General features: G+C 43.1%; 1 protein-coding gene across 1 annotated transcript in view; it reads right to left on the reverse strand.

The window, feature by feature from the left end:
- Positions 1-478: 478 nt before the first annotated feature.
- The window catches only part of KLHL2 (kelch-like family member 2), an 85,419-nt gene continuing 64,906 nt past the window's right edge, over positions 479-20,991 (reverse strand). The window contains exons 6-13 of the mRNA XM_012656998.1: positions 15,894-16,003; positions 11,529-11,645; positions 10,170-10,319; positions 7,892-8,009; positions 3,060-3,257; positions 2,517-2,618; positions 1,320-1,448; positions 479-678 (exon numbers count right to left, since the gene is read on the reverse strand). Of these exons, the coding sequence (XP_012512452.1) occupies positions 479-678; positions 1,320-1,448; positions 2,517-2,618; positions 3,060-3,257; positions 7,892-8,009; positions 10,170-10,319; positions 11,529-11,645; positions 15,894-16,003 (1,124 nt within the window). The remainder of the gene's footprint in view (positions 679-1,319; positions 1,449-2,516; positions 2,619-3,059; positions 3,258-7,891; positions 8,010-10,169; positions 10,320-11,528; positions 11,646-15,893; positions 16,004-20,991) is intronic.

The raw sequence follows: 20,991 nt of genomic DNA on the forward strand, positions 1-20,991 counted from the left end.
ATCTTTTTCCCCAAGCAATTCATTACTTCCCTAATCTTGAAGACCTCTGCTTTCTTACAATTATTATTTGTTGTTGTTTTAGTTTTTTTCATTTTCTGGAAACGCAGAACTGTATTAAATAAGGGTTACACCTTCAGGCTTACCCTCCAGATTCAGATAATCAATTCGCTTTTTAACCAAGTGTAAATATTTACCCAACTAGACTGAATTCCCTAGGAACTGGGATGTCCAGTGTGTGGTACGTGGCAGGCACCACTCAAAAACGTTTGTGGTAAGAATGCACAAATTCAAGCGTCAGATAAAGAAGGCTCTGCTCCTGATTGGTTCCCACACTCACCACCAGAAAGTAGCAGCTGTTTCAGATGCTGTGCTAGCCATTCACTCCGCAGGGTTATGACGTAAGTTTCTGCCTCAAAAGTGTTCAAAATCCATCAGGGAACCCAGATAAGTAAAAGAACAATGGGAATACAAAGTGATATTAGCACAGCTTTAAATAAAATTCAGTATAAATTTTATAATCTAAAACCAGACAAATACCTGCATTTCTTCTGCACATGTTCATATCTGCAACCTGTCTCCATGTATTAGTGGTGGGATCATATACTTCAACACTTTTTCGTACTAAAGGGCCATCGTGACCTCCGACAGCATACAGTAAGTTGTTTAACACACCAACACCTATAAAACACAACAACCAAACTACGGTAGAGCAGGAAGAACAAGAAATGTACAATTTACCGGGGTTTACTCAAATCACTTCTAACTAGAACTTTTCAAATTATAATTCGTAACAAAAGTAAGCCTATATCACAGCCTACAATTTAAGAAATGGAAATGAATAGAATTGACGATTAAACAAGGATCTCAACAGAACTATTATTCTAAAAAATGAGGCATATCAAAAATAAAATAATATGTAGGTGAAACGTAGGGAGGAAAAAAGTCCTTTAATATAATCCTTTTGAAAACAACATCCACAAAAAAGTTAATTCAATATTAAAGCACAAAATATACAAGAAATAGATACAAAAAGACTTGATTATTAAGCAAGGTCCCCATTACCAGGGAAAACAAAAAACTAAAAGGAATGTCAACAATATGAACATGCAAATGAAACAGAGAAGTCTCTTCACATAACAGTTAGAAATTAAATTTTACCTAACACTTCCTGCACGATTCAAAAGACATTCAGCAATGCCACTAAAATCAGCACATAGTATATTTTCAGATAACGTATAGAGACGCCCACGAATCATTTCACTTGTTTAATCATTTCCCTTCACTTTTGTGCCTCAGTTGCTCACCGGGTCCGCACTTACCGGCTCCGCTCCGCCTGGTGCCCATCTCCGCGATGTAGGTCCACTCGTTGGCCGTGGCGTTGTAGCACTCCACTGTGCTCAGGCACTGGCGGGAGGCTCCGTCATACCCACCCACGGCATAGAGCAAACCTGAGCGTGAGTCACACAGAAAGCCACGTTTACACAAAAGCTACTTTTTAAGTCACAAAATATCAATGTATTTTCCTTGTTGGTAGCAGTTTCCCCTTAAAGTGTTACTGATTTTTATGAGCTATGCTAAGGCCTTGCCTAATGGTGACACGTGGGGTAATTAAACCATATTATGAAGATCTGCAGGGTATAGATTATGATGTTAATTTTACACTTTCATCAATAATCTGGTAGAACAGAAAGTATACTCATTACATCCTTAGATAACACTATGTGATAAATGAACATCATCATCCTGGAAAATGGAATTAAGTATCACATTTATCTTAGTAAGCTGAAAAAAAAAAAGTTAAATCAAGAGTTAATACCAGAATGCAGTGGGTATTATTAGGCAATAAAAAGACATGAAGTTATTAAGTATAAATGCTACAGCCTGGATAAGCCTTGAAAATGTCATGCTGAGTGAAAGAAACCATGTGCCAAGGATCACGTGCTACGCGATTTCATTAACACGGAATGTCCAGAGGACCAAGTCTGCGCAGTGACAGGAAGTCTGTCAGTGGCTGCTTGGGGGGGACAGAGCCGATGGCCAAGGACAGCAGGGCTGCTTCTGGGGTCACAAAATGTTCACACACACACACACACATTCACATACACACTCACGCACACTCACATACACACACTCAGACACACACGCACGCTTGCACATACACACGCACACACACACTCTCACACACACGCACACTCACATACACACAGACACACGCACACACACGCACGCTCACACACACACATGCACACACACACACACGCACACTCACATACACACACACAGCGAGAAAGGAGAAAGAGAAAAGGGCAGCGAGGAGTAGAGAGAGGGCCTTTTACACAGGTTAATTTATAGAAAGAGGATAACTGAAATTTTACAGTAATTACTACTTTTCTTTTCTCAATGACGATTTGCCCATTAATAAAACCAGGGTTTAGATTGTGGGACGAACCACTCTCAGGAATCAAGAAGCCACGTGTACCTGGAAAGGCTCACCCGAAAGCGCCGTCAGCACCTACCTCCGACGACGCCCACGCCGACACTGCTCCTCCTGGTGTTCATCGGAGCGACATGAAACCACTCATTGGACTTTATGTTGTAAGCTTCCACTGAGGACAACCCTGTAACGAAGCAACACTCTGCACCAGCCCCCGTAACAAGTCCAGCTGTTCTTTTATGCGTGTATACTAGGGAAACATGATTCGGGTATGTGGCACTGGACCAAAATTAAAAGAAGAACGTGGTGGAATGTAAACACGTAACTACGTGATAAACTGGAACAGCTTGTTTTCCAGAGGGCTCTCACTCGGGCTACTGACATTGATAAGCTTTTTAGACTTGGTAAGATGACTGACACTGGCAGGTAAGAAAGAAGATTTATATACTTAGCACTTACACATCATTTAAAGAAACTCTTGGTGTAGTTTTTAAATTTATCTTTAAATATACTATCTATTGAAACACTCAAATGTGTCCTGATTTTGCCACAACTTGTTCCGTAAAACCGGTCGCTGTGTTAATTCCAACAGCAACGCAGAACAGATGAAGGGGAAGTCAGTTACCTGTGCTCCCATCAAAGCCTCCCACGGCGTACAACAACCCATTCAGCACTGCGGCGCCCAGAGTGCTTCTCCGGTCTCGCATGTTGGCGACGCTGGTCCACTGGTCCTTCACGGGGTCGTAGGAATCCACGGTGCGGACCCTTAACGAGCCATTAAAGCCACCAACAGCAAAAACAAGCCCAGCCATGTAGACCATCCCTACAAAAGGATACAGCACTTAACGATCGATACTCGACTACCACCTCTAAGGACTCCGCGCAGCCAGGCCCCAGCTACCGTCAGAACAAGGTACTACTCTTAGGGGGATCTGATCAATCAACTAGGTCCTAAAATGCTATTTATCTGTAAGAATACATAATCACTAAATTGTCTTCCTTTCTAAGGGTATTAAAAAATGCTACGGCATGAGCTAAGGTACCATTTCAAGTCTTGGCTTTTTCAAATATTTACAGACTTAAATAATTATTTTCTAACTACTGAACCAATACACATGTCCCATGGCTTTCAATTTTGGATCTTCGATGGATGTTTCTCAAGTGAAACTCTATATGCTTATGACTCGTTTCATAACGTGCTTCTAGTTTATCACATTAGTGGGCTAAATCAGGGGTCGGCAAATTACAGCCTCCAGGCTAAATGTGGCTCACCAACTATTTTTGTAGGAATAGCTAGAAATGGTTTTCACATTTCTAAATGGCTGAAAAAGAACCAAAAGAAGAATATTTCATGACATGCGAAAAGTTACATGGAATTCAAATTTCAGCATCCATAAATGAAAGTTTTATTGGAACACAATCCCACAGTTGTTTTTTTTTTTGAGATAGAGTCTGACTCTGTTGCCCGGGCTAGAGTGCTGTGGGGTAGCCTAGCTCACAGCAACCTCAAACTCCTGGGCTCAAGCGATCCTCCTGCCTCAGCCTCCCAAGTAGCTGGGACTGCAGGTGCACCACCACACCTGGCTAATTTTTTGTTTCTATTTTAGTTGTCCAGCTAATTTTTTCTATTTTTAGTAGAGACGGGTCTCACTCTTGCTCAGGCTGGTCTCGGACTCCTGACCTCGAGTGATCCTCCCACCTCGGCCTCCCAGAGTGCTGGGATTCGGGTGGTTGAGCCACCGCGCCCGGCCCACACCCATTTATTTACACGTGGCTGCTTCTGCACCACAGCAGCAGCTGACTAGCTGTAACAGAGACCACATCACCCACAAAGCCTAAAATACTTTCTGGTCCTTTAGGAGAAAGTCTGCTGACCCCTGGGCTAAAGAGACGTTAGCAGATCCCTGGGTGGAGGAACTCAGTTGCCAGACTGAGGCTTTCAACCCTCTTCTCACTGCTCTGACCTGCGTGACGTTTAAATCTGCAAAGTGCCGCTCGCCGCCCACTCTGCCTCTGCTTTCGAGCCCCAAGTTCCACATTCACTGAGGCTTCCGGATCACCTCTAGCTCCTGACCCCCTTTAGAAAATAACATCCACATGACACACCTGCAGGATCACTGCTTCAAACTGTTAAAACTTCTACCATCCTTAATGCTGTGACACTCGTGTAACCGCGCCTGCTCGCGGGCAGCAACCCGCCTCCCAGTCAGTTCTGAATCTCTGTTTGACCAGCTCAACGTTTTATGTTGTGCGCCAGGCCAAGGCTGCTCCCGCTCCCCACTGTCTCACCCTTTGGCGCCTCACTTCCCCGCTCCCTGCAACACACAGGAGTGCAGCCTCCACACGGCAGCAGACCCCGCACAGCTCAAATGCCGATGCTCACTTGGCCTCCTGCTGGCAGGGACTGTGGCGGAGCCCCCGGAGGGCCAGGGGGCCAGTGAGCAGCAACCGAGCAGACAGCGTATTTCAGCATAAAAAATCTTGCATCGTAAGCAACAGCAGGGAATGTCCACTGCGGGAATTTGAGCCATTGCCATTTTCATTTTCCTTTCTCTACAAACAAAAACCCCAATTTTACCACCTCTTAGAGGCTGCATAGTATGCTTGCCAAATTTTAGGGTATTTCAAGTAGCAGGGGAGAAGTAAATAAAGGAATCAATCTACGAGGTACCCCCAAGGCTCTGCAGAGGTGGAGAGGACACGAAAGTAAACGAAACGTGATAACTCAAAGTTACCAGGAAATCAAAGTGCCGAGAAGTTTAATGACACAGTTTGTTAGAGTTTGGCCATGATGACACAGTCAAAGGGTATCTGCTCTTACTCTGAACGGGGTAGAGGGGAGGGGGCACAAAGCAGGTGAAATCTATCCGCAGTTACCCAACGAGCAAACGGGAGATTCCGGAATAAATGTAGTCCAGTGGTTTACAGTGCAATGAAAAGGAACCGTACCAGCAACCAGACAGGAACTGAGAAACCAGTTAGTGAACAGCATGCAAGATTCCGTTTCTAAAAGTAACAATAAAGATAAAATACCCAAGAATAAATCTGTCAAGAAACATACAAAACCATATAAAGAGAATGTTAAAAATCTACTGAAGGACACAGAAGACAACACTAGTCCCGTCACATATGAAACATATTCCAGAGCGCAGTAATCCAAACTGCTTTGTCCTGATGTTTGGATGGGCAAAACAAGTCAACAAAAGAGAACAGAAAATTTAGAACAAAAGTATGTAAATGTAGAAATTTAGTCTATGATACAGGCACCATTTCGAATGAGTGGAGACGGGGTAGATTAGTCAGGGCGATTAGCTAGCCATTAAAAAAAATCCACACCTTATTTCTTATACCCAAATATACCCAGATGTTTTAGATACGAATATAAAAAATGAAATTGTAAAGGTACTAAAAAATTCATGTTTTTAAAATATAATTTTGTTATAGGAAAGAAACCTGGCAGATACTACCTCACCCAAGTGATCACGGTTAACGTCACAAAAAAATAATCATAATAACTCAATCTAATCATAAGAAATCATCAGACAAATCCAAATTGAGGGACATTCTTCAAAATATATGACCCGTTCTCTTCAAAAGAATCAAGGACGTAAAAGGTTAGGGAAGACTGAGGAACCGTCGCAGACCAGAAGAAACCAAGAAGACAAGACAACGAAACACAAAGTGAGACCTGAAACAGAGTCGGGGTCAGTGGAATCTGAGAGAAGTTCAGTTCATAGCAACGCCCAGGGCTACTTCTAGGTTTTGATCTTATCACAGTACGTAAGATGTTAATGCTGGGAAAGAGTACACCAGAATTCTTTGTTCTATTATTCTGTAGGTAAAATTATTTCAGCATAAAATACTTAAAAAACATGCTGAGTAAGTACACACACACACGCATAGATAATTTTGGAGTATGGCTTTTCTACGCAAAAAACAAATCTCTGAGTCCAAAGACACAGACTCTGGTATACAGGACTACGTAAAAAGTAAAGTTTTTACATGGCAAAAATGGCACAAGTCAAAAGATAAATTAACACACACACACACACCCCACGTGCCAGACCACATGATGAAGGCTACTTTCTCGGTGAAATCACTAAAACAATTTAATAAAAATGGCAAAAACAACAAAGTGACAATCCAGAGAGAATTAACTCTCTCATAATTACAGAAGTAAAAATTAACAGGAGATATCATTTTTCACCCACCAGACTGGCGAAGCTCAAAACATCTGACTACAAAGTGTTGTCAGGAGCGTAGGGAAACTGGCCCCGTCATATTTTATTTACCGTTAGTAAAAATAACAACTAGTACATCCTCAGGATACCCTCTGAGTCTGTAATTCCAGTTCTAGAGTTTATCCTACCAAAATATACTAGCACATGTACACGATGATGTATGAATGAGGAACTCACTATAGCACTATCTATAACATAAGATTAAAAACAATTTTAATGTTCAATTAAAAACAAGCAAAATCACACTACCATTCAGACCAAAGTAAAATACTAGACAATTTTTAAAGAAGGAGGTAACTCTGAATATGCTGACACGTAACAATCTCCAAGATGTACTTTTTTTTTTTTTGAGACAGAGTCTCACTATGTTGCCTGGGCTAGAGTGCCATGGCGTCATCCTAGCTCACAGCAACCTCAAACTCCTGGGCTCAAGCGATCCTACTGCCTCAGCCTCCCGAGTAGCTGGGACTACAGGCATGTGCCACCATGCCCGGCTAGTTTTTTCTATATATTTTTAGTTGTCCAATTAATTTCTTTCTATTTGTAGTAGAGACGGGGTCTTGCTCTTGCTCAGGCTGGTTTCGAACTCCTGAGCTCAAACAATCCGCCTGCCTCGGCCTCCCAGAGTGCTAGGATTACAGGCGTGAGCCACCGCGCCTGGCCTCCAAGATGTACTTTTAAAGAGCTACCGTCACAGAAACATTCCATTCCATTTGGAACTCACGTTGCTATGGGAGACAGAAACTACAGATCCAAGTTTAAGTCTCAGGAAGGATCATCAGAGTGTGCAATGGCCTCCTCTGGTTGCATTTTTGGTTCAATGATTGTCTGTATCAGCAAATGCTTGTAGAACAGATGCCTGGACGAAGGCAGCTGAGACTTACCGCTGAGTCAGGCGTCTCCTGACACTAAGGGTCCCAACCTAAAGAATTCCCCTCCCGACACTGGAGCAGAGGCAACGAGGAAACACCACCAAAGTGCCAGCTCCTCCACCCCTCACTACGGAACCCGACAGGAACCCGACAGACGCGTGAAGACGAAGACAGAGCAGCTGTCCCCGTCCCTGTCTTACGTGAGTGATGTGAGCCCCGAATCACTGTTTAACCACATGGCTGTTTTAATCAGGGCTTTTCTACAGAGATTATTCTAGTTACACAATGAGACTTGGGAGGGAAGCTCCCGGCTCCCGGCAGTAGGAATGTGGCGTGGTGCTCACCTGCCCTGCACCTCCTGGAGGGCAGCTCTGCCACCTGGTGCCACCTCTCTTCCTTGAAGTCGTAGCACTCCACGCTCCGGATGGCCTTCGGCGCCTGGCCCCCGACCACCACCATCAACTGCAAGGGCAGAAACGTGTGTTCGTGAACAAACGACTGTTACGTGTTCAGGGATTTTAAATGTCCTACAGAGACAGTGGCGTGGGGGGTGTTGGGATGAAGACGTACGGTGAGCTGGGGAGACACAACCAGCTGACCAACCCTCAATAAACATCGAGAAAGGGGGCACGTGTTAGAGCTACAATTCTATCATCTAGCACATTTATTCAAAAATAAGGATTTCAGAAACTAAAATGAGTTTCTGATCCCTCAAGCAAAAGCGATATTTAAGCCCAAAAACAGCAGGCAGTCGGCACTGGCAACGCGGCAGTGTGGCGTAGTGTTTCGCAACGACCAGGCATCAGACCGCCGTAATCCAGGGGAGCAGACAGAAATGAAACACGTGTGACTGGGCAGGTGAGGTGAAAAGAACAGTAAGGTATTAAAAGCAAGATGGAAGAAGAAAAAAACTATCAAAAAAGGAGGAGTAACTGCGTTGGAGCTCACAGCTGAGCACACACTCCTGGATCTCCCGTGCAGAGACCTCCCTTGATGCCCACCAATCAACAACCCAGCAGGGCAGACAATAGAGACGCTGGAAACCGCAACAGTCTGCTGCTGAGAACCAACGAGGTCTATAAACATCTTTGACTCAGGCCAACAACTATCCGCTAAGTGCCGACCGTCTGCACCTGTGCGGCCCCTGCCAGGTGCTACACATAAGCACGAGCCACGTCTCCAACCCCCAGAGCTCACAGATCCCAACGAGGAGAGGAAATCCGGAGGCAACTCAAGAACAACACGAAATGAGCCGTGATCACAAGGCTAAGTGATCAGTGCAGACACCGACTGCTAATGCCGATCGGAAGGGAAAGCTTCCCAGAGGGCTCCTGACCCAGGGCCTGGAGAGACAGATGCAGTTCAGAAACCTCATGCCAAATCTGAATTCATTTAACGCTCAGTCTCACTGGATGTCACATGCCAAGTTATACATTTTTGGCTTAGATAATAAACATAATCACAAAGACTGAAACTCTCCGCAAATGTCAGTGTCAGTGGGTGGGTATCTCTAATGCGGTGTTACCAGGGAGAGTGTTAGGGTCCATTTTAAATTAAAATATTTACTAATGATCTAGAAAAATGAGAAAACAGCACACTGGCAGAATCTGCAGTTAGTTCTACACTGAGAACTACTGTTAACACTGGGCAAATCAGAAAACAATACCAATAAAGATTTGATGCAATTAAAAATGTAGACTCCACAAACAAAACTAGAAAACATTAGATAGAAGCATTGATGTGAAAGAATTTAAAAGACATAATTCAATAGAAAAGACAGAGTAGTAACTAAAGATGTTATAAGAATGGATAACAGTTTATTATTTCTTAATACAGCATTGCTCCAAACTCGCACAAGAGCTAAAGATAAATGCATAAATTAAAGCATTATATTACAGATCATTCTGATTAGACCACACACAAAATGGTACCTAAAGTGTTGGTCTTCTGGCATTGTAAAGATGCAAACAGAACAGAAGGAACTGCAAACAGAGAGACAAAAATGAGGGGTTATTTTGTAAGGAAAACTAAATCAGTAAAACACAACTGAAAAGATGAAGGTAGAATATAAACTTTCGCACAGGAAAGCACAAACAGCGAAGATAGGGGAAGACGTGAAACATCGACACTGAAACGCCACATGTGACGTGTGGGGACCCACCGAGCGGCACGTGCAGGACGGGGCGCAGAAAGGACACCCACTGAGCCACCGTTTTATCATCCTGGTTCTGCTGCGCAGTTCTGTTCACTACGTAAACACCTGGCGCTCGGAGAAGCCTTTCTCCTGGTCTGATTTTCCTCTCTCTGCTACAGCTAGAGCCTTCTGAACTGTCACTAGCGCTGATGGAACTCGGGGCACAAGAGCCAGTTGTCTCCTGCCCCAGAGGGTGACCTCGTGCAGCCCATAATGATCTAGAAACCAATCACACGGCCCCACTGTCAACACGCAAGGCCAGCAGAGACTGAACCGTGCAGACCACAATGCACTCTCAGGAACCTTTCCTGCTGCAGGAAAACTGAAACAATAAAACACGGAAATTCAGAGGAGCAAAGACATTAACCGCTAGCTTCACTAGGGGCCTTTCGGAGGAGGTAACAGCAAGTGAGAATAACGGGTCCTACCTTGGGAAGGTTCATGGGTGTCCTCAGCCGGGTCCGGACGCTCTTCATCAGCACCCGCTGCTCCGTCGGCAGCAGGTGGTACTTCATGGCCTCGATGAGGTAGTCTTTGCAAGCACTGCTGTTCTTGACCAAGGCTTCCTCCTCCACCCTCTGCAAGAGATCAGACACACCCCGTGCAGCGACAGCTATTTCATTATGAGACTGCCCAAAAAACGGAAGTGAAGAAGAGGAAAAAAGCAGTCACTATCCTCTCTAGTTTAGTCTAAAAGTAAAGAGCAAAGTTCATAAATATGACTAAGAGAAAAACAAATGAAACCAAAAAATGCTCCGGTATCCGGCCTGCAGAGAAAACTTTATGTCGGCAATAAAGAGAAGAACTGCAATGAAAAATGATTAAGTTTGATGTCAGCTGTAGGATATGATAAACTCTTTAAATAATATTATATTCACCTATTTCTTATCTTTAAACACCAAGCCAAATAGTAAAAAAAACCCCTAGAAACAAAATGTAGGTGATGACTCCTTCAGGCGGGGCAGGCACTCCTAGCAAGTTAACAATACCTTCTTCAAGCACAAGAGGCAGGTAAAGTACCCAGAAAAGAGCGTCAGAATTCTTTAGAGCAACTGCCTACACCACAAACGAATCTCACACTGGTGATACCCGACTTCAAATGCAGGACACCGTTTTGTTTTTTTTCCAGTTTATTTTCTTAACAGAGGACTAATGATCATACAGATCCCAACAAATAATGAGGTTTCCAGAAACCCTAAAACGTTCAGATCCAATCTCTTAAAGAAATGTTTCTTTCGATGGTTTCAATTATTAAGAAAATGCTGAAATGTTCCTAGCAGGATGCTAATAATAAAAGAGTAAATTTAAACTTGTTCAGGGACTACTAAACAATCATTTGTTCCTATTTATTTCAAATAACGTGTTTTTCCTCTGCTTAGAAATAAAGACAAAAATCAAGCGTGTGCCACTATTAAATTATGAAGTAAAATTAAACAGTATTTGGGTCAAACCTCAAAATTCCATTTCTGCAGGAGAATCGCAAGAGGCTGTCGAAGGAAGAGAGCAGCAGAGAAGCCACAGAGCAGTGACCCGGAGCCTCAGGTACCGCTACCGCACGCACGTCAGCGACCACGGCGGCCTCGACACTCGAGGGCAGGACAGCCAACTCCTGTGAGTGGGGCGGTCTGAGAGACGGCAGCTCCACAGACAGACGCCTTCACCGTCCTCCGTGCCACGCTCCCCGGACCCGGGCCCCGTATCCCTCATCACTGCGTGCCGAGGATCCGCGTGGGGCCAGGCAGTGACGCGCCGCTGCATGCACCCGTATGCTCCGCACGAGCACTCACCTGGACCAGGTACTCGCGAGGAAGCAGCGGCAACCGCACGTGTTCCATCAGCCGAGCCATGAACTCCTGCCGCACGTCCTTGTCGTGGCTCACCCACGCGATGACTGCCTCGAACACCTTGCGGGGAGCACGGAGAGGAAAAGTCAGCAATGAGTTGCGTGCCAGGGCATCCAGATAAAACATGAGACTGCGTTCCACATGCACCTCTCACTAATACCTCCAAGTCTCATCCACGGCTCGAGTTTTTCCAAAATCCTGACTTACAATGTACTTACAAAGCCATTCGCTCCATTTCTTTCTTTTTTGTTTTTATATGATATTAGTAAGTACTTTTAGTATTTCTGCATAGTTAGTAAGTACTTTTCATTTGGTATTTACTAAGCGTTTTACCAAGTACATTACCACCTAATCTTCCTGAACTGGAATGACAGCTATGATAATTTTGATGATATATGAACTATTTCACCACAGATAACCTTTCCAAATTGAATTTAGTTCTACCCACCTACATTTAAATCTTACGTCCCTTTGAAGGAAGCATCTAAAATAATAAAGCAAAGTGCTATGCTGGAATGAAAATCATGTACTCTTATAAATAATTCATGTTTGGCTTTTTCTTTAGATTTACAAATAAATGTTGGACCATACACTTATAAATCAAGGGTCTGCAGAATAGATTAATTCTGTTCTGTCACAATGGAACATATTAAAATGTAATACTTTGAAATTTTTTACAAACTACATGATAAGGGCATTACTACTTACAACATATACCTATGAGAAAGCTAATAAGCTAATATGAAGACAGTATCTGTCCAGATAATTTCCTTTCATGCTGGAGGAAGAAAATATACCACCTGATAATCTTTAACATTTTCCCTGCATTTGAGGTCAGAGTTATAGAAAATGTTTGATAATATGCAAATGGATTACTGGCAATGGAAACAGGTTATTTTGATACAGGGAGAGAGCAAGAACACTCAACACCCCTCTTTAATTCATTCTGTCAAGTATTCACCGAGCACGTCTGTGTGCCAGGTGCGGGAGAGAGTGAACAAGGCAGTCTGCACTCTGCCCATTCGACCCACTATTTTGTTCTGTCTTCTCTCCACTCCTGCTTCTCCCGCCGTACGTCAGATCCTACTGCTCACCGGCATGACTTCAGCATCCCCCTATCTGGATTTGGTCCACTCTGCACATCACCACGAAGGAAGTCGACTCCAAAGCTGGCCCCTAATAAACCACATCTCCCAAGATCCACACCCTCACGCTGCCCCGTGCAACCGACAGAGAGCCGGGGAAGCGACTTCTGTGGCTGGGTCGTGAGAAGCCTTGCAGCCTTTACCCCAATCTCCTGAAATAATCTTTTGGGGCAAGCTAAACGTCATGGAAGAAGTCTGATTACTTGAGATTATGAGAAACCCAAGCAAGCTACAGAGAAGGGAGGGAAGGGAAAGGATGGAAATTGAGAAAGAGAGAGAAGCGGACAGACCAGTGAACCCCCAGCCCAGGAGCCAGACGAGTGAGTGAAGAAGCCACCCTGGACCTCCAGACGCACAAGATGCCATGGGCAGAACTCAAGCCCTGGATCTGCGGCTCCAGCAGAATCGTGCCAGGTACCTCCAGCCACTGGGGCACCCCAGCCGAAGCCTCAGACACTGAGGAGCAGAGACAAGCTGCTCCAGGGAGCCCCGCTGACCACAGAATTCCGAGCATAATAAAATGGTTATTGTTTATGACACTACATTTTGGAGTGGCTTGTTAGACGGTAAAAAAAAAAAAAAAAAACAGAACAGCCCTCAGGATATGTCTGTAATGCAGATTTTAGAGGTTTTCATCCCTACAATGAAGTTAATTTTCTTTAACATTGCTGAGAAGATATTTTATTATGTCATCTTCCCATTTTATCTTCCACGATTTTCCCATATTCTAGACTCCAAACCACCTGAACAAATTGAATACAATCATTCTTTCCCATCTCTTTATATTTGTATATTCTCTTCCCTCTACCCGGAATGCCCCTCCCATTTCCCTGGCAAACTCACACATTTTTAAAGACCAGATCACACATCTGAACCGAGCTGAACTACCATCCCTATCCTCCTCCCACAACACTGAAAGCTTCTGTGGCACTCTTTGCAGCATTCTGTCACCGTTGGCCCTCCTGGCTGTCCCACAAGGGGAGAGTAAAGAATGTTATTTTGTTAATCTTCTTCCACCTAGGACCCCAGGACAGTGCATGGTGTGTGGCAGGCACTCAACACTTGTCTATTAAATGTGAATTGTCATGTCCTCCTAAGCGTTTCTAGAGTGCGATAGTTACACATCCCACAAACACCGCCACACGTTTTCTCACACGTGAGCAATCGAGCAAATGTGTCTTTTTACCCCCAGGTGGAATGAATACCCTTGAGAAACAAAATCAGAGTTAATGTAACTCTAAACGCAAAGCACACAAAGGAGAAACTCAAGGTCCCTTCTTGGTGCCGGAAAACTGGAATGCCACAAGCTGAAGAATGGAACCGGACCACTGTCTCTCGCCACACGCAAACACCAACTCAAAGTGGACTAAAGACTTAAACACAAAACCTGAAACTATGAAAATTCTAGAAGAAACCTAGGGAAAACTCTTTGGGACATTGGTCTAGGCAAAGAATTCATGACTAAGACCTCAAAAGCAAGGCAACAAAAACAAAAGTAGACAGCTGGGACTTAATTAGACTAAAAAGCTTCTGCGTAGCAAAAGAAATAATCAGCAGAGTGAACAGACTGCCTGCAGAATGAGAGAAAATATCCGCAAACTATTCATCCAACAGGAGACTAACATCCAGAATACACAAGGAATTCTAACAACTCAACGACAAAAAATAAATAATCCCATTAAAAAGTGAGAGAAGGATATGAATAGACATTTTTCAAAAGACGACATAAAAATGGCCAACAGATATATGAAAAAATGCTCAATATGATTAATCATCAGAGAAATGCAAATTAAAACCACAATGAGATATCATCCTGTGCCAGTCAGAATGGCCATTGTTAAAAAGACAAAAAATAACGGATGCTGGCGAGGGTGTGGAGAAAAGGAAATTCTTACACACTGCTGGTGGGAACGTAAATCAGTACAGCTGCTATGGAAAATGGTATGGAGATTTCTCAAAAAACTAAAAATGGAACTACCATACAATCCAACAATCCCACTACTGAGTGTCAACCCAATGGAAAATAAACCAATATATCAAAAAGATACCTGTACTCACATGTTTACACAGCACTATTCACAACAGCAAAGACATGGAATCAACGTGAGTGTCCCCCAACAGAGCACTGCATAAAACGTGGTATGTAGACGATGGAATAATTCAACCATAAGAAAATGAAGTCATGTCTTTTGCAGCCACGTGGATAGAACTTGAGGGCATTTTCTTGAGTGACATAAGCCAGACACAGACAAATATCACATGTTCCCACTCATATGTGGGAGCTAAATAGCATGTACACGTGGACATGGAGAGTGGAATGATGGACAGTGGAGATTCGGAAGGGTGGTGGGGTGAACAATGAAAACTTACTCAGTGGGTACGATGTACATTACTTGGGTGACAGATACCCTAAAAGCCCTGACTTGACCACTACTCAATCTACTCATGTAACAAAACTGCACTGTACCCCATAAATTTATATATATGTATATAAACGTTTCATTTCCTCTAAGCACAGTGTTTTCACGAGCTTTTATGTCCTGATTCCCACGAGCTACAAAACCCACCCAAAGAAAGCCCATGGAGAGAATCTTCTCTCCAAGTGCATGGAAGGCGCAGTGGCCGACAGAGGCAGCCCCGCGGGAGAGACGGACAGGCACAGGCGGCAGGCGCACGGTGCTCCACAAGGAGGGACGGAAGGAGGGACGGGGTGAGGTGCGAGTCACAGGGAACCCATTTACAAGGAAGACGACAGTCAAGGAGGTTCAGTCCAGAACTAGCAAAACTTTGCCACCTGGATAACTTCTCTCAACTCAGAAGACAGTGCAATCACTTCCGTGAGAAACACTGTGTTCGGATCACAGTTCTTACAGGCATCTAGCGGCAGGAAGAAACCTGTTTCAGAGTTCACTGTGTGCGAGCTCTCGCTGTGGAGGCCCCGTGCAAAACTCTAACATCTAAAACTTTAGGGAACCTCCCAAGAAGTGAAGAAACAGAGTAATTTACAGACAATCAATAAGGCAATTACCTGAGTTTCTTAACTACCAGACCAAAGATCGCCGACTGTCACTACACCTGGAGGACCACAAGTCACAAAACGAGGTGAAATAAAGAACGGAAACGTCCTCCGTCACTGCACACTGAGAAAGGAAAACGCACCCACCTTCTCTTCTGAGGAAATGGTCAGTTTGTCACTTGAGATTAAGCTGCAGACTTGTTCAATGCCAAGGTTGAGAAATTCTTCACTAAGTACGACGTCTGCAAAATGTTGCTCTGTGTGAGGGTTAGAAAGAAAACCCATTAACACCAACGTTCCATCATCACAGCTTCAAACTGTTTAAAAAAGAAGAGGTTTTTCTTAACTTATCTAACTTAAGAATGAGAAAACCAACTATACTTCCTCTAGGCAAGAACTAACAAGACAAACTGGAACAAATTCGGAGACACTCGGGGAAAATATCTTGAGTGATCTATGTGTACCCAAGTGAGGAAACAGAACAGGGAGGAAAGTTGCCTTAATGCACAAGCACTTGGTTGCATCACTTCTGTTCTGTGTGGTGGTATTTCAGAGTTAGACATCTATTCTTTATACGGTAATGACACTACCAGTATTTAAGTCTGTAAAACCTTTTTTATTACCTAAATCAGATAAAGAACGTGATGTTATACATTCACACACTTGAATGTATTACATAAAACATTAGAGGGTTCAAAAACATTAGGGAGTAAAGAAGAAAACTCTGCTTTATTTGAAAATTAAACTAAAGAAATCCTGGCCTGGCGTGGTGGCTCATGCCTGTAATCCTAGCACTCTGGGAGGCCGAGGCGGGTGGATCGCTCAAAGTCAGGAGTTCGAGACCAGCCTGAGCAAGAGCAAGACCCCGTCTCTACTAAAAATAGAAAGAAATTAATTGGACAGCTAAAAATATATAGAAAAAATTAGCCGGGCATGGTGGCGCATGCCTGTAGTCCCAGCTACTCGGGAGGCTGAGGCAGGAGGATCGCTTGAGCCCAGGAGTTTGAGGTTGCTGTGAGCTAGGCTGACGCCACGGCACTCTAGCCCAGGCAACAGAGTGAGACTCTGTCTCAAAAAAAAAAAAAAGAAATCCTAAATGGTGGTCCATCTGAATATGTTATATGACCAACATCTTAAAAAAAGAAACAAAATTGCTTTACGATATAGATATAGCTCTGAAGTCTATCCAAGTAGTTTATTTGGAATCAAGTTATATGATTTTAGACCTCGATTCCTTTCTAGAAACTAGTAAAGTTGATAGTTCTTAAAATACTAAAAAAATGCATTCCTTGATTTCACAAATATGGCCACTCCTCCCAAAGGGGAAAAAAAGGTTTATTAATATAATTAAATGTCTAAAAAACTCACAAAGAACGAATCATTTACAAAATAACCTCCTCTGCAAATCCATCTCTCCCTAAAGTGTGAGCTGACAAGCAAATGTGCTGGTTCAGGCTTTGGAGTCAGACACATCAAGGTCAAATCCAGCTCAGCCACGTGCTGACTTGCGAAACCTTGGTCAATCACGTAGCTTCCCTAAGGCCTGGTTTCTCCATCGGTAGAACGAGGATAACAAACGTAATAATACGACACTAACGGTTTACGAAGACCTAGAAGTGTGTCTGGTGGAGAGTATGGAGTCAGTAATTGAGCTCTTGCCATGATCCCTAAGGTCTAAAGTAAACTTTGCTAGAAAATCTAGGTTATCTTCTAGGTCTTCACAACTAACCATATTCTAACTGTATTGTTTTGTGTTTTTTTTAAAGGCTTTTCTAAGTGAACTAAAAGAGTCATTTTAAAAATGTATTTCAACATACCATAAAAAGGAATAACTGGCTTCCCCTTCAGAAACATTTAAAAAATAAAATCTGCATTTTCATAAACTTCATTAACAGCTATTCACTTTACAAAAGGGGCATTGCAAGATGACTTTAAAAATAATAATAAGGGTCATTATAAAATGATTGGATTTACAAAAACCCAACTGACACACAATTTTTTGAAACTTAAAGTCTTGGTTAAGCAAGGTATTGCATTCAAATAAATATGAAAATGAAGATTAAAATGAAAAATAATGAAAATGACAAATACAGTCAGACCTCTGTATCCATGGGTTTCACATTCGTGGACTCAAACAACCAGGGAATTCAACCAACCTCATATAAAAAATACTAGTGGAAAAAAAAAACCCCAACACAACAATAAAAATACAATGTAATAACTGTTTACATAGCATGTACACTGCATTAGGTAGTGTAAGTAATCCAGAGATGATTTAAAGTACGTGGGAGGATTGTGCAGGTTCTATGGAAATACTGCTCCATTTTACAGAGGGGACTTGAGCATCCGTGGATGTGGGTATCCGGGAGGGGTCCTGGGACCACCCCTCGGATGCTGGATGACCGCGGGTCAGGGTGACAGAACAGAGCCACAAGCAGACGCACACAAATACAGCCAACTGATCTTTGACAAAAAGCAAAGGCAGCTCAACATGGAAAGGGTAGTTTTTCAACAAACGATGTCAGAACTAGACATCCACATTTCAAAAATTAAATCTAGACAGACTTTACGCCTTTCACAAAAATGAACTCAAAATGGATCACAGACCCAAATGTAAAACACAAAACTTAACTCCTAGAAGACGATGTAGGAGAAAACCTAACTGACCCTGGGTTTGGCAATGACTTTTCAGATACAAGAACGAAAGCATAATCCAGGAAAGAAAAAACGGATAAGTTCAACTTCATTAAAATTAAACTCTTCTGCTCTGCAAAGGAAACTCTTAAAGAAATGAAAAGATAAACCACAGCCTGGAGAAATCTTTGCAAAACACATGCTTAATAAAGGATAGTTATCCAAAATATACAAAGAACCCTTAAACTCAACAATAAGAAAATAAACCACCCAATTTAATAATAGGTGAAAAGATCTGAACAGACACTTCGCCCAAGAAGACGTATCCTACGGGGGGCGAATGAGCACATGAAAGATGCTCTCCATCGCATGTCCTTGGAGAACCGCACGGTAAGTCATGGGGGGGGGCGGGTACCACAGGTAAAATCCAAAACACCGACCACGTCAAACACTCGCAAAGACACGGAGCAACAGGAACTCCCAGTCTCTGCTGGCAGGAAAATAGTCTGGCAGTTTCCTTCCCAAATCAAACACGGTCTTACCACACAACCCAGCAACTGCACTCCTTGGTATTTACTCAAATGAACTGAAAACCTGTGGCCACACAGAAACCCGCACACAAATGCTTACAACAGCTTCATTCACACCTGCTACAACTGTGAGGCAACCCCGATTCCTTCAAGTGGTGAAGGGATAAACCGTGGCACAACCATGCAATGGAATATTATCCCGCGACAGAAAGAAATGAGGTATCAAGCCTTGGAGAGACACGAGGGAACCTTAAATGCACGTCGCTAAGTCAAAGAAGCCAACGTGAAAAGTCTAAATACTACACGATTCCAAATGTGGAACATTCTGGACGAGGCAAAACTACGGAAACAGTAAACATGGCAGTGTTGCCAGGGGTCTCCTGCAGGTAGGCAGGGAGAGATGAATAGGGGATTTTTAGGGCAGCGAGACTATTCTGTAATGGTGCGTCCACGTCGTTACACGTTTGTCAAACCTATAGCTGCACGATGTAAGGAGTAAACCTTCCTGTAAACCACAGATGTAGTTAATATAACGCATCAGTACCGGCTCATCAGCTGTAACGAACATGCCAGACTGATGTCAGACGTAAATAACGGACACCAGCCAGGCCTCACGGCTTATGCGGGTGATCCCATGAGGATCACGCAAGGCCAGGAGTTCAAGATTAACCAAAGTAAAACAGCGAGATTCCTGTCTCTAAAAAATATTCAAAAATTACCCAAGTGTGGTGGCGCATGCCTGCAGTCCCAGCTCCTGGCGAGGCTGAGGTCAGGGGATCGCTTGAGCCCAGGGGTTCAACACCGCAGTGAGCGACGGTCGTGCCACTGCACTCCCACCTGGGCGCTAGAATGAGACTCTGTTTCTTTCTCTCACTCACACACACACACATACTCTCATACACACTCACACACTCTCATGCACACTCACACACACACACTCTCAAACACACTCTCATGCGCACTCACACACTCACACACACTCTCACGCACACTCACACATACACACTCTCACGCACACTTGGACATACACACACTCATACACACTCTCACACACACTCTCATGCACACTCACACATACACACACACACACACACACACTCACACAGAGGAAACTGTGGGCGGGGCGAGGGACTGAGGGGGAAAGTGAGAGCTCTGTACTTCTCACTCAATTTTTCTGTCAACCGAAAACTGCTCTAAAAAATAAATTCTCTCAGTTAAAAAGGAATGCACCAATAAAGAGCAACACAAATGATCAATTTGTGATTGATAGAAATTCAAATTAGAAAAAAGTCAAATTGGTATATGAAAAAAAGCAAATTAAAGAATAAACTTGAATATCCACTTTTAAGAGAAATCTAGTCCTCACAGCACAAGAGTCCTTCACGGTAGTACTCAAACCCTCGCGTGGATGTTTGATGGGCTTGGATCATGGCCAAGGTCCCTTCTGCAACTAAAATATGAATCTGCTACTTTCTGACTTTACAAGAAATTTATATAAAATAATCATTTCAAAAGTTTTTTTTATATACTAAGAGAAAAGAGAAAACTTTTTTCTATAGTCGGGTTTCTTAAAGAATGAATACAAGAAAAGCATAATGAGACTCTTTAAAAGTTCCAAAATATTGAGAAATAAATTCATTTTAATGAAAAGCTGGCAAACATATAAATTTAAAAATACATATAGCAACTTGGAAATCCAAATGGAAAATACACAGTAGCTACTGAACAAAAGAAAAGCTACATAAACCTCCCCCCCCACCACCCAGTCACAAAAATATTTCCACCTGCAGATACATGTCTACCATGAGCTTAGACTGAGCTTCTTTCACAAAGTTTAAATCTGTGTCAGAGTAGGACACTGCTGGCGTCCTGTGCCTTCACGGGGAGAAGGAATTCTGCAGTGGTAGTGAACTACGTGTATCATCCTAGTCTCTGCCTCAACCATCAGAAAAAATGTACTTGCTAAAAAACAAACGGTGATTGTTTCAAAAATCAGCAATTACCATAACACAGCTATTATCGAAATAAACACACACCACTCTCTCACCAATTACAGCGATTAGTCTAAAGGAAAAGCAGAG

This window comes from Propithecus coquereli, unplaced genomic scaffold (genome assembly GCF_000956105.1).
Source record: "Propithecus coquereli isolate 6110/MARCELLA unplaced genomic scaffold, Pcoq_1.0 Scaffold53, whole genome shotgun sequence".
Lineage (NCBI taxonomy): Eukaryota > Metazoa > Chordata > Mammalia > Primates > Indriidae > Propithecus > Propithecus coquereli.